The sequence below is a fragment of the Macaca thibetana genome, chromosome 13 (assembly GCF_024542745.1).
Source record: "Macaca thibetana thibetana isolate TM-01 chromosome 13, ASM2454274v1, whole genome shotgun sequence".
NCBI lineage: Eukaryota > Metazoa > Chordata > Mammalia > Primates > Cercopithecidae > Macaca > Macaca thibetana.
In genome coordinates this window covers 103,563,459-103,589,531 of record NC_065590.1, presented here as the reverse complement: position 1 = coordinate 103,589,531, position 26,073 = coordinate 103,563,459, and the positions used below count along the sequence as shown (strand labels likewise).

The window sequence follows — 26,073 nt, the reverse complement described above, 5'->3', positions numbered from 1 at the left end:
GGAAACAGCCAGCCAACGGCATGCTGACGCACGTGCGTCCTCGTGTGGCCAAGGGTGCTGGTCACACCCAATTTCAGCAGCTGGCCCCAGACCATGAAGCACCTTCAGGACGAGGGCCTGGGGCTGCTGGGAGCTGGAGGTCAAGGCAGAAGAAGGAGGAGAACAGCTCAGATGGGGGGCTTTGGCAGATGGTTTGGTGGGTCTCTGGGGCTCAGCTCCAGGCAGAGCCCAAAAGCTGTGTTTTGGAGACTGTTCGAGGCTAATATGCCCTTTTAGAGACTCGTAAAGGAGTTGCAGGGTGAGTGACTAATAATGTATGTGTGTTTTGCAATGGAGAGCTTTGATGCTATGAAAAAATTCTTGATCTGGAAATGTTTGAGTGGATATAAAATCTAATTGCAACTTTACATTTCTCCATAAAAAGAAAGGAAGGGCTGTTTAACATTTTCATCTGTTTTTGCATACAGAGTTTCTTATCAGTGGTGACTATCAAGAATTTGGGCCGGGCACAGTGGCTCATGCCTGTAATCCCAGCATTTTGGGAAGCCAAAGTGGATCACCTGGGGTCAGGAGTTTGAGACCAGCCTGAGCAATATGGAGAAACCCCGTCTCTACTAAAAATACAAAATTAGCTGGGCATGTTGGCGCATGCCTGTAATCCCAGCGACTCAGGAGGCTGAGGCAGAAGAATCGCTTGAACCCGGGAAGTGGAGGTTGCAGTGAGCCGAGACAGTGCCATTGCACTCCAGCCTGGGCAACAAGAGCGAAACTCCATCTCAAAAAGAAGAAAAGAATTTGAAGAGGCTGGGCAGGTTGCTCACACCTGTAATGCCAGTGCTTTGGGAGGCCAAGGCAGGAGGATTGCGTGAGCCCAGGTGTTAGGACCAGCCTGGGCAACATACAGAGATCCTGCCTTTACAAAAAAAATAAAAATTAGCTAGGTGTGGTGGTGCATACCTGTAGTTCCAGCTCCTCAAGAGGTTGAGGTGGGAGGATTGCTTGAGCCCAGGAGTTCAAGGCTGCAGTGAGCTATGATTGCTTCACTGCACTCCAGCCTGGACGACAAAGTGAGGCAAAAAAGAATTTCAAGAGATCATCATTAAAAAGCTGTAGATGGGAAGTCTACAGCTATTTTAATTATAAACCTGATAGGAAAAAGTGATGTTTCTGGAAGTTGCTCATGAAATGTTTGAAGAGTGTTTCTTTGGAAGTTGTATACAAGTTTGCTACTTACGGTCTTTGGTCTTCCCTAATACTTTGCACTTTATTGGCGTTGTAAGTACAGTTGTTGTAGAAGCCCAAATACCAGGTTCATGTACCTGCTGTGTAGCTGATGCTGAACACTGCGACACAGCTGTCTGGAGACAGAGAAAGGTTTATTCCATTTGGCCAAAGCAAGAAGACAAGAGAGCAAGATTTCTCACATCCGCCTCGACAGAGATGAGGAGAGAGTTCTGATGCCGCTGACGAGCCAGGGAGGGGGAGTTTCGGGGATGCAGGGAAAGTCCGCGCTTATTCCCTGTCGGCTAACCCCGCAAGCGACCGGACCTCCGGGTGTTAGCGCCTGGTCTCAGCACTTTCGAGGCACTCGCTCCCTCTGCAAACATTTCTCATGACCCTGACGTTATCTCCTCCCGTTTGACAAAGAAACAGCGATCAGCAGTTTATAATGATGTTGTGGCAACAAGAAATAATGGGCGCAAAGCGAGTGGTTCACAGGTGCCAGCCAGAGAGGGCCCGATCGGAACGCTCATTATTTCAGTCACTCACTGAAACATGCTCAGTGCTGAACTCCCACGCGGCCCGGTTACTCAGCCTCACATCCCTTGACGGGGATGGGTTCTAAGGAAGGTGTCCTTGGTGATTTCACACCCCTAGATGGTACAGCCCACTACACACCCAGGCCTTGTGGTACAGCCTATGGCTTCTGGGCTGTAAACCCGTCCAGCGGGTCACTGCTCTCAATCCTGCAGGCAATTGTCACACAACGCTAAGGATTTGTGTATCTAAGCATAGGAAAGTCACAGCAAAAACACGGTGTTATCTGATGAGGCCACTGTTGAATATGCATCATTGACAGAAATGTTGCTATGCAGTGCATGACTGCATCTAAAGAATTCAATGAAAATTTTCACTGAGGCCCTCAGAGGTGCGCCCAACCCCCTCCACTTGGCCCCAATGTGCTGTAGAAATCACATTTTCTAGCCATGCCCTGACATTATAAAGGCCGGGAAGCACTGCACTAACAGGCATGGAGGTGCTCTCCCGTGCAGACAGGACTGATGGAGCTGCTGGCCCTTCAGGCAGAGCGAGGCGAGCAGCAGGCCTCCCAGGCCTCCGTGCCCACAGAGAAGCCGATCATGCTGCCTCAGGGGAAGGGAAAGGATGCAGGAAATGTCACCCAGGCCTCCTCTCCAAAGACAGCCACGAGGCTTGCTCCTTCCTCACACTGCCCTCTCAGAACTCACCTCTCCTGGCACACCCTGGTGCCAACAAACATCCTGCAAGCGTTGCCCGAGCCCTGGCTAGAAGTCTGGTTCTGTTCCAGGAGCTGGGAACCAAGAAGCGAGCAGAGAGACTAAACTTCTGCCACAGGGAGTTCACTTTCTAGGTAGAGAAACAGACCAAAATACATACAAATGAAAGACGTTGAAAGCAGGCCGCCGGTGTGCTGGTAAATGTTTCCCAGCAGCTCTGGGGGATGGCGGCCCCTGACCTGCAGCACTGGCTGATTTCTGCGGAGTGAGTCCTCCCACCACAGCCACCTCCAAACTCCCCGTATGAAGACACTGACCACGGAGAGGGGAAGGGGGCTCACTGCTGGCTCTCCTGGGCGCGGGCACATCTGATAGTTCCACAGTGATACGTTACAGGAAGAAGGAAAGTGAGCCAGGAGTTGCAATATTTTCGGGGAGAGATCCGGGAGGCCTCACTAAGAAAGTGCCATTTGATGGCAGAGCTGCTGTGGAAAACAGGATGCCTGCTCCTCCGAGAGCCAAACACAGAATGACCACAGGACCCCGCAATCTCCCCTCCACGTACCTCCCAAAGAAATGGAAAGCAGGGACACAAACAGGCAGGGGCGCTCCCCCGTCCGCAGCAGCATTCTTCACGAAGCCCGAGAGGCAAAGACAACGCAGGGGCCTGTGAATGGCGACTGGATACGCGAAGCGTGGTTCCTCTGAGAGTGGCAGAAGACAGGTTCTAGGCAGACTGGGGCAGGTCCCCAGTGAAACTGACCTTCAAGTCAAAGACAGCCTGAAGCTGGAAAACCGGGCTGCCAGTTCCAGGTGAAGTCCATGACCTTTTAGCCAATCAAATGGGGATTTTTCTAGGCCCACCCATGGACCAATCAGCACACACTCCCCCATTCTGAGCCCATAAAAACCCTGGACTCAGCCACACAGCGGGGCTACCACCTTTGGGTGGAGACTACTCACCTTCAGGTAGCAGATGCCCATTCTCAGGTCCCCTCAACACTGGGAGCCGGTCCCTCATGCAATAAAAGTTGTTTCTGCCCTGCTCACTCTCTGGTTGTCTGCATAAGTTCATTCTTCTGGACGTGGGACAAGAACTTGGGACCTGCAGAACAGTGGGTGCAAAAAAGGGCTGTAACACCATAACCCTCCCTCCTGCTTGCTGAGCAGTGGGGGAAAAGCCGCTGGGTGCCACACACCCCTGTTTGCTGAAGTTGTGGGAAGCGGGAAAGCTGCAGTGTTTCCCAAGAGCCCAGACCTCCGACTCCCTGAACCAGGGCTGTAACATGCCCTGATCGCCGAGCCACGGGTGGCGGGAACGGTTGAGCTGTGAGACCCTTGGGGCTCTGCAGTTCCTGGTGTCTCTGGGTTTTTGGGCACCGCCACATTCCCCTCACCCAGACACTGATGCCCAGGGCAGAAGCATGTCGTCGCACACCTGGCCCAATCACCGACTGAGCGTACCTGTGGCAAGCGTGGGATCTGGGCTGAGGTGCAAGCCAAGCACAGCCCACTGGGCTGTGTGTGTGGAGTACCTCCAGCAGCGAGCCTTGGGCCCAGTGAGGCCAGGCAGGGGCGCCAGCGACCACGGAGGTCTCCGGCTGGTGAAGTGGCACCGAGAAAATCCTGTGCCACATCCACACAGTGGACTATTCTTCAGCCTTAACAGGAAGGGAATTGTCACACCTGCTACCATATGGAGGAACCTTGAGGACATTAGGGTCAGTGAAATAAGCCAGGCCCAAAAGGACAAATCCTGCATGATTCCATTTATACGGGGTCCCTAGAGGAGTCACATTCATAGAGATGGAAAGCAGAACAGTGCTGCCAGGGGCTGGGGAACGGGGCTGAGGCGTCTGTGTCCAACAGGAGCTGAGCTTCCGTCTGGGAAGATGAGAAGTTCTGGAGGTGGAGGGTGCTGAAGGCTGTAGAGCAGTGTGAGTGTACCTAATACCACTGAACTGCACACTTTAAAATGGCTAAGATGGGCTGGCTGCAGTGGCTCACACCTGTAATCCGGCACTTGGGGACGGTGAGGCGGGCGGATCACTTGAGGTCAGGAGTTTGAGACCAGCCTGGCCAACATGGCAAAACCCTGTCTCTACTAACAATACAAAAAAAAAAAAATAGCCAGGCGTTGTGGTGCGTGCCTCTAGTCCTTGGGAGGCTGAGGCAGGAGAATCACTTGAACCCGAGAGACAGAGGCTGCAGTGAGCTGTGATTGCACCACTGCACTCCAGCCTGTGTGACAGAGTGAGACCCTCCTGTCTCAAAAAAAAAAAGATGTTACCTTTGTTATGTATATTTTACCATAATTTTAGAAATCAATAATGTTTACAAAGAAAGTTCCATCTGAGTAAAGCCCAGGCAGTGGAACAGCAAAGCCCTTGAGGCAGGAGTGTTCCCAGCACGTTGAGGAGCGGCAGTAAGAGCTGCAGTTTCCTGCCTGCAAAATAAAACAAATGGGCCTTGACAAAGACCCTCCCAGACCAAGCTTGTGTCCACCCCTCTGAGTCCCCCTCATGGACCAGGCTCTGACCTTGGGCTCTGTCCTGGGCTGGCTCCATTTGAGCAAATCCTGCTGAGCCTGCTTAGGGAAACCCACACTGGGCATCTGAGAGTCCTGACTCCTGACTTTCCCACGTAGGAATTTCTGTCCACAGGTCCCCACCCCGCTCCCGGGCTGTCAGCTCCCACCCATCCTTGTACTTGGATTTGACCCCCGTCTCTCTCCTTTACTGCAAAACCTCACTGGAGAGGGCCCTTGAATAATGCTTCTTCACACCCCTAACAAGGATAATTCATGTTTTTATTTACCAAGCATCCTAACCTACCGTTTCAGCCTGCTTAGGCTGCTGGGACAGAATACCGCAGGCTCGGGGGCTTGAAACAACGGAAATCTATTTTCTCACAGTTCTGGAGGCTGCAAGTCTGAGGTCAAGGGTCCTGCCGATTCTGTTTCTGGTAAGGCTCCTTCCTGGCTCGCAGAGGCTGGCATGTGGCCTGTTCCGGGCGAGTGCCCCTGGGGGCAGGAGGGCACATGAGCACTCTGGGGTCTCCCCTCATAGGGACACCAATCCCATCGGGTCAGGGCCCCACCCTTATAACCTTAACGCCAGTACCTCCTAAGAGGCCCCTCTCCAAACACAGCCACACCAGGGGTTAGGGGTTTAACGTGAATTTTGGGGGATCCATTCAGTTCATAACAGCTGTGATCCCCGTAAGTTTTCCTCTGGGTTTCAAAATGTTAGGTTAAAGCATGTTGTCTACCTAAAAGGAGCACACTACATATTATATGAATCTCAGATACACACACATGGTGCGGTGTCACAGTGTTTCACAGAGCGGTTGGGAGCTGCAAAGACTGGGGTGGGATCCGAACACCTCAGCTAGGAACGTGTCCACCCGGGTTTCTGCTGGTAAGAGTTCTGCAGGTAACGTACCCATGCCCTTTACCTGCCCTCTTTGAAGGCAGACTTTTCAAATATTTTTTATCAAATATTTATTAACAGGTATTACAACATGATTCAAAGATCAAGATAACATATAAAAGGCCAGGCACAATGGCTCATGGCTCTAATCCCAGCGTGTTGGGAGGCCGAGGCTGGAGAATTGCTTGAGCCCAGAAGTTGAAGACCAGCCTGGACAACATAGTGAGACCCCAGCTCTAAGAAAAATAAAAACTAGCTGGGCATGGTGGCACATACTTGTAGTCCCAGCTACTCAGGAGGCTGAGGCTGCAGTAAGCTATGACAGTGCCACCGTACTCCAGCCTAGGTGACAGAGCAAGACCCTGTCTCAAAAGAAGAAGAAAAAAAAAAGATTAAAGAAAATCTTTTTGGCTGGGCACAGTGGCCGTTGCCTATAATCCCAGCACTTTGGGAGGCCAAGTCGGGCGGATCACCTGAGGTCGGGAGTTTGAGACCAGACCAGCCTGATCAACATGGAGAAACCCCGTCTCTACTAAAAATACAAAATTAGCCAGGTGTGGTAGTGCATACCTGTAATCCCAGCTACTTGGGAGGCTGAGGCAGGAGAATCGCTTGAACCCGGGAGGCGGAGGTTGCAGTGAGCTGAGATCGTGCCATTTGCACTCCAGCCTGGCCAACAGGAGCGAAACTCTGTCTTGAAACAATTTTTTTTTTTTTTTTTTAAAGATAGCATACAGGCTGGGCACAGTGGCTCACACCGGTAATCCCAGCACTTTGGGAGGCCGAGGCAGGTGGATCACATAAGGTCGGGAGTTGGAGACCAGCCTGGCCAACATGGTGAAACCCTGTCTCTACTAAAAATACAAAAAAATTATCCGGGCATGGTGTTGGGCACCTTGTAGTCCCAGCTACTCGGGAGGCTGAGGCAGGAGAATCGTTTGAACCCAGGATGCGGAGGTTGCAGTGAGCCGAGATCGCACCACTGCACTCCAATCTGAGCAAAATAAGAGCAAAACTCTGTCTCAAAAAAAAAATTATATACATACATAAAATAAAAAATAAAAAGACAGCACACAAAGATGCACAGACCACGAAGTCTCATCATTGCCCTCTTCCCACCCACAGCATCCTCTCCCCACTCCCAGCGTAAGAGAGGAATAGCTCAGTGTTTGTGAATTTTTATTTATCCTCTTTGACGCAAAAGGCCGCCTGCTGTAACATGAATCCGTACTTTCCTTTTTCCACTTAACAGCGCCCAGAGAGCCTTCTGGTCTGTGGGTAATTACGGGGTCTGTCACTCTAACGCTGTTTATTCCATGGCCGCTTCAGGTCCCAGTATTGTTTCCAGTTCTCTGATATTGAAAACCTGGTCATCTTTTACTTTTATGCGTGCAAGGTGTATTTACAGCAGACCATCTGCAGAGTAGGGACTGGTGGATTAACGTTCAAAGAATTTGTAATTCTGACAGTGGGTAACGCCTCTGTCTGGTGTTGAGTGGTGCCGATCTGCACTCAGCACCAACACAGGTGAGCACACGTTTCCAGGCAGCCTCATCAACATATGCACTGTTGCTAATATCATACAGAGAAATGGTGTCTAGGTGTTTTAATCTGCATTCTCTCGTGGTGAAGTTGAGCATCTTTTCATTCCTAAAGGACCATGTTTCTTTTTCTGTAAACAATTTGGCCAATCCATTCTTCTGAGTTATTAGTTTTTTCAATTTCTAGTTCTTATATATTAGGGAAATTAGTCCTTTGTGATAAGAATTGCAAATTGCTTTCCTAGTTTGTTTTTGCTTATGGCTCTTCAAAACCCTTTTTTATATTACGCTTTTTATATGTAGTCGTCTTTAGTGGTTGCTGGATGTTAAATCCTAGGTTAAAGACCCTTGTTTACAGTTGAGGTACTGCCTTTAATATACACAAATCTGTGCATATTTAGGTTTAGAGAACAGCTCTGTCAGCTGGGGGTAGAGAAAGCAGTCCATTCTCCGTTTTCCACTTCATTCATATTTGTCTTTGTCCAAAACCCTACCACCATATACTGGCGGCTTCCCGTATCACCAAAGAATGTTAATTTGGGGGCATATTTTGATGAAAGTTGTTCTTTGACAAATACTTATGTCAACACAATATTAGAGTCGCCTTGTGCTAATTCCTATCTCTCAATGGGCAATTAAGAACGAAAGCTGCTGTAACGAGCTGGCCAGGTATTCACCCAGCATAGTGTCTTCTGTGTGCCAGGAGACACAATGCGGGCAGCTGTAGCCGGCCCTCCCCGTGTTACTCCTGAGTGTTTACGAACTGAGGAACCACAACCACCATGATAATTGCTACACGTTTTGTTCTGATGACATCCTTTTCCTGAGTCCTGAATGTCAATTCATCACGTTAATAAAAAAGGAGCTTCAGTTGAGTGACCTATTCCTTCTCGCTCCAGAAGTACTAGAATATTAGAATTAGGAAAGGGACCGGAAATCTACACCAAGGTCCTCCTTTTCAGACACATCATCTGAGGCCCAGACTTGCTCAACTTGAAATGAACAGCATCACCTGAATCAGGAGTGCAGATTCCACTGGTTCCTATTTACAGTTACCCAAGCTGTCCACCGGCCACGAGGGCTTTTTCTTTCTCGTTTTGTTTGACCTCCGGCTTCGTGCACTTTTGTGCCTGTCCTACAAGATGGCAGAGTGGCTATCTTCAGGCTTCAGCAATGGGGCGACACCGGGATGCTCCGGCACCCGCAGACACCAGGAGGGGAGCTCTGCACAAAGAACACTTCTTCAGGCCGGGCGCGGTGGCTCAAGCCTGTAATCCCAGCACTTTGGGAGGCCGAGACGGGTGGATCACGAGGTCAGGAGATCGAGACCATCCTGGCTAACACGGTGAAACCCCATCTCTACTAAAAAATACAAAAAACTAGCCGGGCGAGGTGGCGGGCGCCTGTAGTCCTAGCTACTCAGGAGGCTGAGGCAGGAGAATGGCGTAAACCCGGGAGGTGGAGCTTGCAGTGAGCTGAGATCCGGCCACTGCACCCCAGCCTGGGCGACAGAGCAAGACTCTGTCTCAAAAAAAAAAAAAAAAAAAAAAAAAAAAAAAACAGAACACTTCTTCAACAGCCTCTGTTTGTACGGCACGAACATCCCATTAAAGTAGCACCAGTTGAAAGCTTATATATTCCACAATATGTAGCACAATCTGACATAACAGTCACTCAAATATTTTCTGAGTTGGAGCTGATTAAGATGCAATTATGTATCACTGTAAACTTCTAGATATAAAAAATACAGCTGATTTTTTAATTCTCATTTTCTTTTAATAAAAAAATTGCCCCCTAAAACTTTATGATTCGTCTTTTAACTAAAAGTGGTTGGACTTTTCCTTCCCTCCGGCTTCATGAGCTTTCTGCTGTACTGACATAGCTTTTTTTTGTTTTTTTTTGTTTTTGTTTTTTTTTTGAGACAGAATCTCACTCTATCACCCAGGCTGGAGTGCAGTGGCGTGATCTTGGCTCACTGTAACCTCTGCCGCCTGGGTTCAAGCAATTCTTCTGCCTCGGCCTCCCGAGTAGCCAGGATTACAGGCACCTGCCACCGTGCCTGGCTAATTTTTGTATTTTTAGTAGAGATGGGGTTTTACCATCTTTTTCAGGCTGGTCTTGAACTCCTGACCTCATGATCCACCCGCCTCAGCCTCCCAAAGTGCTGGGATTACAGGCCCAGCCAACATCATTCATATTTGTGAAAATCCCAGACTGTAAAGTTTCTAGAGGCACAACTTTTCATCTCTGTATTTCCAGTTCTGGTTCAACCTTTCTTTTTTTTAAATCACAGATTCTCAGAAGGCAGAGGCAGCAGTAGGAGATTGCTTTTTGAATCTTCTCAAATCCTCACCTAAAAATAGAACTACTAAACAGCAAAACCATAAAACTCACGGACATTTGTAACAGAATGAGGTGACAAGAACTGACAAGGATGTGGAGTGAACTGGAACTCTCCTGCCTGGCTGGAGGGAAAGTAAAATTTAAAGTTCACACTTGGAGTTTCAGTTTCTTAAAAAGCACACACCTGCTGGCTCACACCTGTAATCCCAGCACTTTGAAGAGGCCAAGGTGGGCAGATCACGAAGTCAGGAGATTGAGACCATCCCGGCTAACACGGTGAAACCCCGTCTCTACTAAAAATACAAAAAATTAGATGGGCATGGTGGCGGCGCCTGTAGTCCCAGCTACTCGGGAGGCTGAGGCAGGAGAATGGCATGAACCTGGGAGGTGGAGCTTACAGTGAGCTGAGATGGCCCCACTGGACTCCAGCCTGGGCAACAGAGTGAGACTCTGTCTCAAAAGAAAAAAAAGCACACACCTGCCATATGACCCAGGCACTCCTTGTTCCAAGGCATTTACCCAAGAGAAACAGACGACAAAGACAAGGATATAAATGTTCACGGCAGCTTTGCTTTATTTTTACTTAGAAACTGGAAACAATTGAAATATTGGTCAACAAGTAAATAAATAAACTGCGGTATATCTGTGCAATATAAAATGTGGATTATTGATATACACAAAACGGGTGAATGCCAAAATAATTATGGTGAGTAAAAGAAGCACCTCCCCACATGGTACTTGCTCTGTGATTCCACTCATATAAAATTCTAGAACATATAAACTAACGTTTAGTGAGAAAGAGCAGACCAGTGGTTGCCTAAGCATGGGGGACACCAGGGGCGGTTTAGAAAGGGTGTGAAAATGCTGTTGGCGGTGATGGACATGTTCTGGTGATAGCTTCACAGGCAAATGCATCAGTCACTTTACATACGTGCAATTCATTCTGTCAGTTACACCTCAATAGAGCTGTTTTAAAAAGCAAGGTGGGGCTGGGTTTGGTGGCTCATACTTGTAATCCCAGCACTTTGGGAGGCTAAGGAAGGAGGATCGCTTAAGGCCAGGAGTTTAAGACCAGCCTGGGCAACAGAGTGAGACACTGTTTCTATTTTAAATAACAAAACAAAACAAAAGTGGTACAGTAACAACTTTTAAAACTCAAACAGAAACAAAAAAAGAGATAAAAGAGATTCAAGAGACAGTGGCAAAGTTGCCTGGAAACAGGCAACTTAGATTTCAACATACAGATAACAGGAAACCCCAAAGAAAAAAGCCAAAGCGGCCGGGCGCGGTGGCTCACGCCTGTAATCCCAGCTCTTTGGGAGGCCGAGGCGGGCGGATCACGAGGTCAGGACATCGAGACCATCCTGGCTAACACAGTGAAACCCCGTCTCTACTAAAGAATACAAAAAATTAGCCGGGCGTAGTGGCGAGTGCCTATAGTCCCAGCTGCTCGGGAGGCTGAGGCAGGAGAATGGCGCGAACCCAGGAGGTGGAGGTTGCAGTGAGCCGAGATTGTGCCACTGCACCCCAGCCTGGGCGACAGACCAAGACTCCGTCTCAAAAAAAAAAAAAAAAAAAAAAAAAAGAAAAAAGCCAAAGCAAGAAAAATGTAACACTAAACTCCAGTTCAAGCAAATCTTAAAATAACAGATGTGAAGTACACATAGAAAGAGCACACCATACACCTGCAAATACGGACCAGGACAACCAATACCAACACATGCCACGTTCGAATCAAACTGCCGGCTTGACAGAAAAAGGAAAAAATCCTCTGGGCATCTAAGTAAAAACAGCATATGACTGTCAGGGGAAGAAAATAAGATTCACCAGGCTTTTCATGCATCACTTTATGCTGGAAGATAACAGAATAAAACAAGATACTCCTCAAAGAAAATCTGAGGCAAGAATTTTGTATCCGGCAAAACTGAATTCAACATCAGAAACTCAAGGAATACTGTCCCCAAGATGACACTGACTATAGACCGGTTATGAGAACTGAAAACACAGGAATGAGTCAATGGCAGTAAAAGAGAGTGACTTTTCTGACAATGTGCTGTTTTCATCATCACAATTAATGCTACGGTATTATATTTGTTTTAAATGCAAAATGTTAAAGAGGAATAAAACAAGTGAGTGATTACGGGATATTCCATGCCATCGTCCTGTGTCTTGAGAAGCAGGATTCTGAGTGCAGGAGGCACAGATATCATATAGAAGAGGCTACGTAAAGGCCCCAGAACCCTGAATTTGTATTGGGAATATCAATGTAGGCTTAGAAAATATTTTTTCCTTTAAATGTGTGTGCAATGTTTGTATTTTTTTAAAGCTCTGTCCAAAAAAAGTCTAGAAACAATGACCAACCCGATAGCAATGAGCATCCTCAACTGTGGATCTGAAATACCATCTCTACCAGAGACTCTGGGAAAAATAATGGATTCCAAGTGTTAAACGGAATTAAGTTTGGCCTAAAACTGCCTCTGTACATAGTGACTTATAACCTCAGTTAATGTATACACAAACTGGGACCTGACTTAAGAGTATACTTCTGTACAAGCAGCCGAGTCTCACCAATCACAGGCTGACGGCTGCCAAAACATGCCTATGTGAGGCGGAGGCTGACCTGCAGTCAGTCTGGCCAGGTACGTGTGTCTTTCCCTTCCTCTGGCTATAAATACAGCCTGCACACAATGCGCAGGCGAGCGTTCTGAACCACTTTGGTCCTGAGTGCTACCCGGCTGAAGAAATTATTTTCTGCTCAATTAAACTGCTAACTTGTCTAAGGTTTTTCTTTTAAGACAGGTTTGGAGCAGAAGCTGTATAAAATGGGCCTAGAGCATCTTGACATGCCAGGCTGCAGGGAGCTATCAATAACTGTGCATGTGGCCTGTGCACACATGTATGTGCACGTATGCACGCTTACCAAAAGAAATCAAGAGCCAAGCTGAAGAGGCTCCCTCTCACCAAATAAGCTTGTCTGAGTTAAATAAAGATAAAAATCACAATGGATTGAAATCCACCAAATATGCTTAACTCCACAAATTCTTTTTTTTTCTTTTTCTTTTTTAAGACAAAGACTTGCTGTCACCCAGGCTGGAGTGCGGTGGCATGGTCACGGCTTACTGCATCCTCGACCTCCTGGGCTCAAGCGATCCTCCCATCTCAGCCTCCAGAATAGCTGGGACAACAGGCAAGCACTACCACACTCACATGATTTTATTTTAATTTGCTGTAGAAACAGGGTATTGCTATGTTGCCCAGGCTAGTCTCAAACTCCTGGGCTCACGTGATCCTCCCGCCTCAGCGTCCCAAAGTGCTGGGATTACAGGCATAAGCCACCATGCCATGCCCATGAATTCTTGTATATAATTAAAAATCCTTCACCGCTCACCTTCCTTGACAGACAACTAGTGCATTATCTTAAAAACTTAGTGTACAAGAGCAAAGAATCAAGCATTTATCCTGCCCTTCCTATATGAACTGTACCACGGGGTAACCAAACAAGCATAAAAAAGAAAACACTTTCTTAGAAAACCATTCCAGCTAATAAAGGCAAACAAAATGACAGAATGAGAATACCACCATTTTACAACCCCAAATAATTAACGGATCTTGGCACTGAGCATCAGCTGCTGTCAACATGGCGCTTTCCTGAGCAAAGCACCTAACCGCCTATTCTTCTGCCAAAGGGATCAAATCTCAGGCTCATCAAGCCTCTGGACCCAGCTGCCAATGTGCAGGAAAGATAGAGGGCCATGCTGAACTGCACCATGACCACGTGGTCAGTAAAATCTACCCTGTGGGAAGCCATGGGACAAACAGCCCAGGCTCTTCAACAGATAAATGGCAGAGAAAACAGCGAGACAGACGGGACTGCAAATGGACACTGAAGTAGTTAAAAAAACAAACAAAAAAAAGCAGACAAGACTAAACTGCCATCGAGAAACCAAGAAAGTCATTTCTGTAAAAGTCGGGATTACTTCTGGGGGCAAGGAGCGGGAGAACAAGGGGGCTATGGCTGGAGGGGCACTTGGAGAGCCTTCTGGGGTATCTGGCAAAGTACTATTTCTTCCCTGGGTGGTGGACACAAAGGTATTCACCTTACAATCATAATCATTCATAAGCTATACATTTGTTTTGTGTTACTTCCTGTATGTTTTTATGATAAAAGTGTTTAAAACTAAATAAATAATCATGTCAAACTGTTATTATTATTATTTTTTGAGACAGAGTCTTACTCTGTCACCCAGGTTGGAGTGCAGTGGCGCAATCTCGGCTCACTGCAACCTCCGCCTCCTTGGTTCAAGTGATTCTTGTGCCTCAGTCTCCCAAGCAGCTGGGACTACAGACCCATGCCACCATACCTGGATACTTTTTGTATTTTTAGTAGAGACAGGGTTTCGTCATGTTGGCCAAGCTGGTCTCAAACTCCTGACCAAGTGATCTGCCCACCTTGGCCTCCCAAAGTGCTGAGATTACAGAAGTGAGCCACCGTGCCAAACCAGTGTTTTTTTTAAATTTGCACAGTTTTAAACAAAAGAGTCAAATAGATTTTTGAAATATTTCTTTATACATTCTAGTCTTTACAAGTCATAGCTGTTCCTAGAGAATGGCTTAGCAGCCAGGGTCGCCTGCAGGCAGGCTTTGCCCTATACTAAGTGCCCAGCAAGCAGGCACATGGGGCTGAGACCCAGCCTACGCCCTGCCCACTGAGCTGCGCGCCCAGGCCCTGGGCAGCATGTTTCTCTAAGGTACCCATGGGCACAAGTCACCTATACAAGCAGCAGGCTCAGTCCTGTCGACTGGATGGTAAATGGAAGCTTCCAGATCACTTCCAGATTTCTGAGTTGCATCTTTTAACCAATGGTTTTTTGATTTATCAAAATATAAGCCACAGAATTTTAGGCCATTTGCCTTGCTTGCCTGCAATAAAACAAGCAAGAACAGTATCGAACCCAGTAAATATAATGCAGAAATCTCACATAATTCTCCAATCTCAAAGATGTTCGATTTATTATATACTTAACCATTTTTTATGAAAACGTGTCACAGAAGGCCACTGTGCCTGATTCCGTGTGAAAGACGCATCTGCCCATCACCGCGATGGTCCCACCTGCAGGCTGTTTTCCACACCAGTAAGCACAAGCAGCAAGACAGCCACTGGCTCAAGTTCTCCCAAGGACTAAAGTCACATGGCTCAGTCTTCCAATTGTTTAGCTCCTTTTCTGGCTAATCTATCAGCTTCTTCATTGCCTATAAATCCCGAATGACCAGGAACGTGCATCTGTTAAGATAAATGTTTTCCTTTTATTTTTACTCATCTTTACATAAGCAACACATGACTATATTCTCACCATAAAAAAACATTCAGAACAGACTGCATAGCGTAAGCTCAACTTCGACGCTCCTCTCCCCAAACGTGATCCTCAGCAGCACGCTGTTGATTCTTCATGCGTTTATGCAACGGATGTATTTACAAACATTCCATTTTGTTTTTCTACAAATTGGATTTTACCGTTCATATTGCTATTTCCTCCCCCACTTATCAATGGGACTTGATAAGCTTTCCAGGCAAAACACATGTATGTACAGATGGGTGGACGGATATGTATGCAACACACACACACATGCTTCCCTTGCAGTGCTGTCAGAAAAACTAATGTACTTATTTAACTACTGTCTACATTTACGTTGCCAAATCAAATTTACACATCAGGCTACCAAACTGTTATCAGTGGTTCCGGGAAGGCAGACCAAGGCATTGAGACAATGGTTGCAGTTTAATTTGTTCTGTATTGCTTAAAAAAAACTTTTTAATAAACACGATCTATAATTTTAAAAAATGCTTCCATCTTGGAATAAAAGTTCTATTACCAAGGCTTTAATCACACAACCTTACTATTGTTTGAAACAAAATACACTGATAGTTTTATTTAACATTATGATGCATTCCAAAGAAACAAACAGGGTGACATACAGCTGTCATAGTAATGTCATGTGCTCAGATTAGGTGTTAGTTTGTGTTCTTAACAAAATGTAAGTTTTGTAGAGCATCCCTCAAACCACACTGCCTATGTATTCTATGCCTAGTGATACTCTCACTAAAACTGCATTACTTGTGGTTGCAGTGAGCTGAGATTGCGCCACTGCACTTCAGCCTGGGCAACAGTGCGAGACTCTGTCTCAAAACAATAAATAAAAGTTTGACATGATTATTTATTTAGTTGTAAACCTTTTTATCATAAAATAAAAATATATAGGAAGTGACACAAAACAAATGTAATCCCAGTACTTTGAAAGGCCAAGACAGGTGGATCGTTTGAGGTTAAGAGTTCAAGACCAGCCTGGGTAACATGACAAAACCCCATCGCTACTAAAAATACAAACATTAGCCAGGTGTGTGGGCATATGCCTGTAATCCCAGACACTTGGGAGGCTGAGGCATGAGAATCACCTGGGCCCAGAAGGCAGAGGTTGTAATGAGATCACGCCACAGCCCGGGGTGACAGAGTGAGACTCTGTCTCAAAAACCACACCAAACCAAACCAAAAAACCATATTACTTGTATGATAAAGGAAAGAATCAAATGTGTATATGTGGGTGGGTTTGTTTTTCTGACACAGGCTCTTGCTCTGTCGCCCAGGCTAGAGTACAGTGGTAAAATCTTGGCTCATTGCAACTTTGACCTCTCCAGCTCAAGTCATCCTCCCACCTCAGCATCCTGAGTAACTAGACTACAGGCATGCACCACTACACCTGGCTAATTTTTTATTTTTTCTAGAAACAGTCTTACTATGTTATCCAGGCTGGTCTTGAACTTCTGGGCTCAAGAAGTCAGCCCATTTGGGCCTCCTAAAGTGCTGGATTACAGGTGTGAACCATTGTGCCCAGCCTCAAATAGTTTTATTTTTTTGAGACAGAGTCTTGGGGTCTCATATCGTTGCTCAGGCTGGAGTGCAGGGGCGCGATCTCGGCTCACTGCAATCTCGGCCTCCTGGGTTCAAGTGATTCTCCTGCCTCAGCCTTCTGAGTAGCTGGGACTACAGGCGCACACCACCATGCCTGGCTAGTTTTTGTATTTTTTAATAGAGATGGAGTTTCACCATACTGGCCAGGCTGGTCTTGAACTCCTGACCTTGTGATCCACCCACCTCAGCCTCCCAAAGTGCTGGGATTACAGGCATGAGAAACTGTGCCCGGCCTCAAATATGTTTTAATATACATTATGATATTAATTGCATGGAAATTGTTATGTCATGAAACCACTTACATAAACCACTAATCTCTAGTAAACTTAGCTTATTTGGTCATAATAGCCATAAGACATGAACATTTAAGATACTCACCCACTGAATGTCCATCCCCTGGGTGAGCCTCTCCAGTGCCACGAAGTCCTCCTTGTTGATCACCTCTTTCCCTGCACTTGTCTTCCACCCATTTTCCTTCCAACTTTGAACCCAGTTAGTTATACCTACCAAAATGCATGATCACTGGTGAGTCAATCTTGAGTGTCCTGCCTTTTTCACCTCCTTAGTCTTACCTCTTATAATTGATCCCACTTGTATTCTGAGTCACCATCCTTGACTCTTCACTTCCTTAGCTGGCCTCAGTGCTTTAGCTTTTGGCACAGCCTGAAATACCCGCTTCTCTTCCCCTTCCCCTAACTTGTATTCTACCTACAGCTGTCAGCTTAAGATGCCATTTTTCCCAGGAGCCTTCCCCAGTCTCACAAGCATCCCCTACGTGCTCCTATTCAGAGCATTTCCCAAAGAAGCAGTCAACACGCCATCTTAAGTGACTTATACACACACAGACTAGAAGTAACACTAGAGCAGAGCCACTTCCGCTTCTCACTGCACCTCCAGTGCCTGGCGAAGAAATAAGCACGTGGAAAACATCAGAGCAGCAGAAGGCAGACTCCAAAATCCTCACTCTTTGCTTGATACCTGACACACCAATGTCATCCCCCTCACCGTTCCCATTTGGGTCCTGCCCTGTTACAACACCTCCTACCAATTTCCCTTCACAGTTACTGGAAAAACAGAAGAAATCAAATGTGAAAGCTTACCGTTTATAGTAAACATACTGTCTGTATACAGAACCAGTTTACTGATGTTTTGAGCCTTTGCTTGTTCAATGGCTTTGCAGGCTGCCTTGAAAAGACAAGTCGATAGTCATGCTACAGAAAATGTTCAACTTTGACATTACTGACGTTCAAAAGTACTTCAAAATTGAAACATCCCCTCTGTACTGTGAAGATCGTATTCTCTGTATGAAACACTACTATACATACAATTCTCCTGTGCAGACATCTATCTGAAATAAGTTTTCACAATTTTTCTACAAAATTCCTATTTTTCAAAATTGCTATTAAACCAACGTCTCTTCTTCAAATATCTTGTATATATACGTAGAAAAAAAAAGAATTAGTTTATAAGTTCATACTCAACGCTCAAAAATGAGAGGCTTAAATGTATCTGATAACTTACATGAATTTCTGCTCTTTGGTTTGTCTGTCGCCCAGGAAGTCTAATGCCCACATTTCTGTTTCAAAACAGTACAAAAGAAAATAAAATTATAAAGTGAATTCTCAAAGTGATTCTTCTTAATGGATAACAAACTAGTATGTATACTTATTTGAAATATAAAAGTATCATATAAAAATCAAACTAACAGAGAGACTCCCAGAAGCAGAGAGGAGCAAACAGGTTTCCACACTCGGGCACGTTCTGACTCTCATGGGTTCCACTAGGGCAGAGGAAGTAAGAGCTAGTTCTCTGCGGACCCTGGGTTAGGCCCTATGGCTGCAGCAGGAAGAATCCCAGGAGAAAACTCAGGAAGAAGAATGTAGAGTGAGGTTTCAGACTGAAATTACTAAAAACCTCCAGGAAGTAAAATAGGAAAATGAAATCAAGGAACCAGAAAAAACCCTCAGACAAGTTATTTAAAATTTGGGGTCACCAGGAGATCCAGTGTTTCCTAAAAGAATGAGCAATTTTTGGGCCAGGCGTGGTGGCTCACACCTGTAATCCCAGCACTTTGGGAGGACAAGGTGGGAGGATTGCGTGAGCCCACAAATTTGAGAACAGCCTGGACAACATAGTGAGACCTCATCTCTACTTAAAAAAAAAAAAAGAAATTAGCTGGGCATGGTGGTGTGGACCTATAGTCCCAGTCACTCGGGAGGCTGAGGCAGGAGGATTACTTGAGCCTGGGAGTTTGAGGCTGCAGTGAGCTATGATCATGCTACTGCACTCCAGCCCGGGCAACAGAGTGACACCCTGTCTCATTAATAAATAATAACAAGCAAACAAAAAAGAATGGGCATTTTTTGAATGCAAAGAAGTTGAGGCAGAAGAATAATAAATGGTCTAAAGCAGGGGTCCCCAACCCCCAGGCCATGTACTGGTACCAGTCTGTGGCCTAAGAACCAGACTGCACAGCAGGAGAGAGGTGGGCAAGCCAGCGAAGCTTCATCAGTGTTTACAGCCACTCCCCATCACTCACATTACCACCTGAGCTCAGCCTCCTGTCAGATCGGCAGTGGCACTAGATGTGCACAGGAGCATGAACCCTACCTTGAACTGGGCACCCAAGGGATCTGGGTTACGCACTCCTTACGAAAATCTACTGCCTGATCATCTATCACTGTCCCATCACCCCAGATGGGACCGTCTAACTGCAGGGAAACAAGCTCAGGGCTCCTAGTGATTCTAGGAGCAAGTTGTAAAATTCTTTCATTATACATTACAAGGTAATAATAATAAAGTACACAATAAACGAAAGTATGCTTGAATCATCCCAAAACCATCCTTCCGCCCCATGCCCTGTGGAAAAATCGTCTTCCACAAAACTGACCCCTGGTGCCAAAAAGGTTGGCGATTGCTGGTCTAAATCAAGTGCCCAGCATCTCAAACACAAGCACAGAAAGAAGAGCTGGTAGCAATGTCCCCAGACGGGAAGTCTGAAGGATTCCTACTGAACTGCCCACGAGGCCGACCTGAGGCCCAGGAGCCTCCATGGCCCCGTGCTTCCAAAGAGGCCGCACACACGATTCTGGATACAAACAAACAGACAACGTCTGTCCTTCCAGCTTCTGAGAACCAGCCCCAGGTCTGTGCCATCCCATTTGCTTTGAGGCGCAGCTCCCAGCCCAGCCATGATCTCCATGGAGGATCCTCAGGTATCCAGATGGGACCCTGGAACATGAACCCTCTGTGGTCAGCTCTAGTTATGTTTCCTGCCATACTCCCCGTAGCCCCCAGCAGAAACAGAAGCAGCTGATGTCTTCTGACTCTGATCCAAACCCTCAACTTACAGACAATTAGAACCTAGATCTTGAAATTCTGTATGAAAGACAACAGAATAGCAATTGTATACACTGCGGTACAACCCCATCCTCTCCCAGCCCAGTGTGATGACAGTAAAATATGAAATCGATGAGGGAAAAAAAAAAAATCAAACCCACAATATTAACACTTTGTTGAAAAACACCATGGTATGGTATCATAGAAGGAACACCGGACCAGAAGTCAGAAGTCAGGAGTGACGTTGAATTTCTGGACCTGAGAGGCATTAGCATGTATCCTGGGCAAGCGCTAAGCCCACGGATACTCAGTGCGACCCACGCTTGCCTCCTCTTCCAGGGTTCCAAGCTAAAATGAAATGGTAACGTGAAAGAAAGTAAAAGAACTTTGTAAACTGTACAGTGCAACAGAAATGTAAAGTGGTATTATTATGGAATAATTACATCAAATCTGCCTCACAGCATTCGTGGGCACAGGTAAATACTGGAGAATGCAGGTCGGCATCGGTGCATGGTGATTTTGCAGAGCTGAAATTTGTCCTCTACACTGAATCTTAGGGCTACCCACTACAGTTCAAGTTCATTCACATCCAGGGGCTAGGTGTGTTTGGATAATCGTACTTCACTTCACCCTGTGTGCCTTCTGAAACACAAAGCATCACCTCGAAGACAGTCTGGTGATGTGACGGCTTCCAAGTCCGGAGACTGCCCCCTTGTGCATGCCTCCCAAGACCATCTCCCAGTGTGCCATGTGACTGCAGAGTCAAGAGGAAGTGAGGTCACATCAGCAAGACTAAGCTACTAAAAATCTCCAAGAAGTAAAGGAGGAAATGAAATCATGGAACCAAAAAATCCTCAGACAAGTTATTTAAAATGGGGGTCACCAGGAGATCCAGTTTCCTAAAAGAATGAGCAATTTTTGGGCCAGGGTGGTGGCTCACACCTGTGATCTCAGCGCTTTGGGAGGACAAGGCGGAAGGATCACGTGAGCCCAGAAATGTGAGCCCAGCCTGGGCTACATAGTGAGACCTCATCTCTACTAAAAAAAAGACTCCTCTTGGGAGGAGGCTGAAGTGGGCAGATCACGAGGTCAGGAGATCAAGACCATCCTGGCTAACACGGTGAAACCCCGTCTCTACTAAGAATACAAAAAATTCGCCAGGCATGGTGGCAGGTGCCTGTAGTCCCAGCTACTCGGGAGGCTGAGGCAGGAGAATGGCGTGAACCTGAGAAGCGGAGCTTGTAGTGAGCCAAGATCGTGCCACTGCACTCTAGCCTGGGTGACAGAGTGACTCCATCTCAAAAAAAAAAAAAAAAAAAAAAAAAAGACTCCTCCACAGGGCAAGAAAGAAATGCCAAAGCCAGGTGTGGTGGCTCACGCCCATAATCCCAACACTCCGAGAGGCCAAGGTGGGAGGATTACTTGAGCCCAGAAGGTTGAGGCTGCAGTGAGCTGTGTTTGTGCCACTGTGCTCCATCCTGGGGAACAGAGTGAGACCCTGTCTTTAAAAAAAAAAAAAAAAAAAAAAGCAAAGGAAGTAAAGCTGAGGTACCTGACATTCTGAGAAGCAATGCCGCTTAGCCCTAACACAAACCAAAGCTGCTCCTCTGCTACCTGCTGCCAGAGCTATTCATCTGCAGGTTTTCCCAATAATCAAATAATAAGCAGATCCCGCCTCATCTTTTCACAAGTTGTGGAACATGATTCAGTAAAACTCCGCTTGCTTTGTTTACTTACAAAGGATGGCCCGGCCCCCAGTAAACGCCGATTCCCGCTCGTGGCCTTCTACGCCCATTACTGGAGCAGCAGCCATCAGTGTAGACGACAACAAAGTCTCCTGTGGGAAAAGAGAAGTAAATACTGCTGGGCTGACCTTACTGAAAACTGAAATTCACCTCAAAAATCCCCTAGGTCGAGTTAGCATTTTAACCCGAGGGCATTTTATAGCGCTGCAGACGTTTCCTCTCTGGGTAAACGTGCTCAATTCCTTACGAGGGGGCACCTACCATCTATGCTAGGAATCCACTTACATTTTGATCTGGTAGGCCAGGCAGGTTCAGGGCGAAGGCAGTCACTCTGTCAAACTAGGGCCTGCTGCAAAGAACTACTGTTCACACCCCACACTGAGGGTTCAAAGGACAATGACTCTGTCTCCATGGCAGGGTCACCTTCACTCCCAGGGAGCATCCTCCCAGAGACAAGCAGTGCCTCAGCGTGACGGTGACCCCGCCTGCCAGAGGGCCCAGTCTCCTGACCAGGGCTGGTCCAATTTCTTCCCTGGTATATTTGCCGCTAGTTAAATACGGTTCCTGTCTTTGCTTCTTTCCCTCTTGATAGAGGGTGTGATTGACACACTAATGCTATAAAGAACAAGGTAAAAAAGGACGGATGGAGGCACTCTCAGGCCACTGACCAGGACACTTCAGCAGTGTGGTGGGAGCAGAGGTCAGGTTGCAAAGTGTTAAAAGAGCTGGGCGAGAGGGCAAATAGAGGTGACATGCGCAGGAAGTGGAAGTATGTGTCCGAAGGACGGCAAACTGAGCTCAGCGGTGGCGAAGGGGCAGGGATGGGGACGTGCTCCTCACAGGAGCGGGGCTGAGAGCCAAGGGGAGTGTGGGTGTCGGGCACGGCTCCTCAGTTCAGCTGGAACTTGACTGTATGAGAACGACTACAAACTTGCCGCCCAGCGACTGAACTGTCTCAGGAGCCAGCACCTGCCACCCGCCATGTTCCAGGCCACTGAGCCTCCAGCAATGGTCAGTGCCTGGAAATGGCTCATCTCCCTGCGACTCCACAAATCTTTGCTTCAATTCCTTCTAGTAAATCACCAAATAAAGAATACTTGTTTGATCTTTTTTTACATAACTGCAAAACGTATCTATAAATAATACAGCTTGGCAAAACAGTTTCTACTGGTTTCCCTTGAATTAAATTAGAACCTATAAATATACTGATTTATATTTTTTAATGCTACTTATTTCTATTTTCTGCTCATATGTGTAAAAGACACAAAGGAGACTTCTATTCTGTGAGTCACTAAATACATACAACTGATTCCTGGAGTGAAAGGTAGCAGAGAAGTTCACTACTACTTTGCTTCTCAGGATAAAATAGAATCTCCTGTTTTTCAAAGATTGGGTATGAAAGGTTAAAATGCTGGTGCTAATCAATCATAACAAGCAGCGGCGTGCGGGGTGTTTCTTATTTGAAAAAGCTGGAGTCTTCATATTTTATCTTAATAACATTAAGTACTGCATGCACAGGGAGCACTGGTATTTCAGAAGATTACGGTTGTTCATTTACATGTAAGGGTTTTCCTAAGAACATTCGAAAGTTTAATTCTGCACCACTTGATCAATTACAAAATAATGGCCTTAGTGATTTCTAAATAATCTTTACACATAAGAATGAAGATAATAAACATCAGCTCAAACTCTCCCCATTAAGTGGGAAACACCTTTTACACATAACATGCTCATGATGGTTCTACTAAAATTTGAAAACCCAAGGAAGATGTACCCATGTAGGAAAACGTGTCTCTGCTAACTGGAGGCGCCGGCTCCATGCTCGGCTTCATGTGCTTTGCATACGGCTCTGCGCTTTCATCTCCATCTCCATCCAGTGGCTCACGGAGTCGCTTGCTGGCTTTCATTTGCAATTCTTGTCCATGTTGATTTTCCTGCCCTGAAAGACAGAGTCCACTAGTGAGCTGGAAACAATGAACATAACACGAAATGCTAGAGAATGAAGGCACTCAGTCTTATTTAGTATCATTAAATCAGACTTTAAAACACCCTCTGTATGTGGCCCTACAACGAGGGAAACGAGGCAATGACCCCCCTCCACGCCGCCCCGACTCCCCTCGGCGCCGCCCCAGCCCCCCCTCCACGCCGCCCCAACCCCCCCTCCACGCCGCCCCAACCCCCTCCACGCCATCTCAACCCCCTCCACGCCATCTCAACCCCCTCCACGCCATCTCAGACTTACAAGGGAATGACCCCATTCACACCATCTCAAACTTTGATACTCTGAGAAATACCTCTAAATTTTTCAAGATAAGTTTGGTAAAGACAATGTGAAGACAATAGCAAGGCTTCTGTTGAAAGTAAAATCTGGTTGGTTGGGTGCAGTGGCTCACACCTATAATCCAAGCACTTTGGGAGGCCGAGGTGGGTGGATCACCTGAGGTTAGGAGCTCCAGACCAGCCTGACCAACATGGAGAAACCCCATCTCTACTAAAAATACAAAATTAGGCAGGAGTGGTGGCGCATGCCTGTAATTCCAGCTACTTGGGAGGCTGAGGCAGGAGAATTGCCTGAACCTGGGAGGTGGGGAGGTGGACGTTGCAGTGAGCCAAGATTGCGCCATTGTACTCCAGCCTGGACAACAAGAGTGATATTCCGTCTCAAAGAAAAAAAAATAAAAGAAAGTAAAGTGTGGTTTTGATGGAGATAATGATACCAAGAGTTCTTGACCCTTTAGAGATCATGGACAGTTTGAAAAAAAAGGGTCTCTTTCTCCAGGAAAAACATGGTCCAAAATTGTGTATATAACATGAGTGGTGTTGCTGGGCGCAGTGGTGCATGCCTACAGTTCCAGCTACTTAGGAGGCTGATATATGAGTATCGCTTGAGCCCAGGAGTTTGAGTCCAATCTGGCCAACATAGTGAGACTCTTTTGCTTAAAAATAAATAAATCTAAAAAAACATGAGTCATGGCCATGGTTCAGCCCTTCCCTGCCTCAAATACAACTACATGGACACTAAATTAAGAACCTCTAGGAGGGCTTAGAGGGTACAGGTTAGTCTAGCTTGAATAAACAGATAATGGGACATATTAAGAAAGGGAAACAGGCTGGGAGGCCGAGGTGGGCAGATCATTTGCGGTTAGGAGTTCAAGACCCGCCTGGTCAACATGGTAAAATCCCATCTCTACTAAAAATACAAAAATCAGCCAGGCGTGGTGGCGCATGCCTATAATCACAGCTACCTGGAAGGGTGAGGCAGGAGAATGGCATGAACCAGGGAGGCGGAGATTGCAGTGAGCTGAGATCACGCCACGGCACTCCAGCCTGGGCAACAGAGCGAGACTCCATCTCAAAAAGAGAAGGAAACAGAGACCAGAAACTAAAAGGAAGCAACTGGGTCCCTTCGGGGGGGCGCTCTTGCAGTTCTTCTTTTGCAACAAAGTTTTTCTTCAGGGTGTACTCAAAGTTAATCCCAAATCGATTTTTTTTTTTTTTTTTTTTGAGACAGAGTCTCGCTCTGTGCCCAGGCTGGAGTACAGTGGCGCAATCTCAGCTCACTGAAACTTCCGCCTCCCTGGTTCAAGCAGTTCTCTGCCGCAGCCTCCCAAGTAGCTGGGATTACAGGCACCCACCACCACGCCTGGCTAATTTTTTTTTTGTATTTTTAGTAGAGATGGGGTTTCACCATCTTGGCCAGGCTGGTCTTGAACTCCTGACCTTGTGATCCGCCCGCCTTGGCCTCCCAGAGTGCTGGGATTACAGGTGTGAGCCACTGTGCCCAGTCCCAAAGAGATTCTTAATACCATCTCGGGGTTATCTGGGAAGGGCCCATATCTCACTCACTGGGTAATATTATGGAAACTGAAGTAGAATCACTAAATTAGACCACGACTCAAAACACCAGAGTTTCAATTTGTGTTATACCTTTTATCAGCTGTGAACTCTGTCAACTGAATTAAACCCTCTGGGCTTCTGTAAAATGAAGCCCTGGGCTAGATGATCTGAAATGACTTTTGCCACACTATCATTTTATGGTGTAAAAATAAAGACACAGGAGCCACCACCTACCTGCAAACAACCCTAACCCAACACTACAGGATTCACCTCCAGCTCTCAACTCCTAAACCAAGGATGAAGAAATGGGGCACAAACAGAACACCTACTAGAAAGGCACAAGACAAATCTCCAGCCTAGTGGAGCTTCTCAACCCACACCTCTCGGAGCACTCA

The 26,073-nt window shown here is 46.6% G+C and overlaps 5 protein-coding genes across 27 annotated transcripts in view; 2 read left to right on the top strand and 3 right to left on the bottom strand.

The window, feature by feature from the left end:
• The window catches only part of ADI1 (acireductone dioxygenase 1), an 847,802-nt gene that overhangs the window by 42,428 nt on the left and 779,301 nt on the right, over positions 1-26,073 (bottom strand). The window contains exon 1 of one of the 14 annotated variants that reach the window (XM_050754078.1): positions 17,754-17,772. The exons of the other annotated variants lie outside the window; for them this stretch is intronic. The gene's annotated coding sequence lies outside the window, so the exon portion shown is untranslated. Of the gene's footprint in view, positions 1-17,753; positions 17,773-26,073 lie in introns of those variants that run through there. 14 annotated transcript variants of the gene reach the window in all.
• EIPR1 (EARP complex and GARP complex interacting protein 1) overlaps positions 1-26,073 on the bottom strand; it is a 579,020-nt gene that overhangs the window by 337,006 nt on the left and 215,941 nt on the right. The window lies entirely within an intron of this gene.
• The window catches only part of COLEC11 (collectin subfamily member 11), a 361,397-nt gene that overhangs the window by 241,591 nt on the left and 93,733 nt on the right, over positions 1-26,073 (top strand). The gene's annotated exons all lie outside the window — the stretch shown is intronic.
• The window catches only part of RPS7 (ribosomal protein S7), an 838,959-nt gene that overhangs the window by 781,680 nt on the left and 31,206 nt on the right, over positions 1-26,073 (top strand). The gene's annotated exons all lie outside the window — the stretch shown is intronic.
• The window catches only part of RNASEH1 (ribonuclease H1), a 173,270-nt gene continuing 161,502 nt past the window's right edge, over positions 14,306-26,073 (bottom strand). Inside the window, exons 4-9 of the mRNA XM_050754062.1 lie at positions 23,616-23,780; positions 21,834-21,933; positions 18,279-18,333; positions 17,858-17,942; positions 17,136-17,260; positions 14,306-15,073 (exon numbers count right to left, since the gene is read on the bottom strand). Coding sequence (XP_050610019.1) covers positions 14,987-15,073; positions 17,136-17,260; positions 17,858-17,942; positions 18,279-18,333; positions 21,834-21,933; positions 23,616-23,780 — 617 coding nt within the window. The 3' untranslated portion in view covers positions 14,306-14,986. The remainder of the gene's footprint in view (positions 15,074-17,135; positions 17,261-17,857; positions 17,943-18,278; positions 18,334-21,833; positions 21,934-23,615; positions 23,781-26,073) is intronic.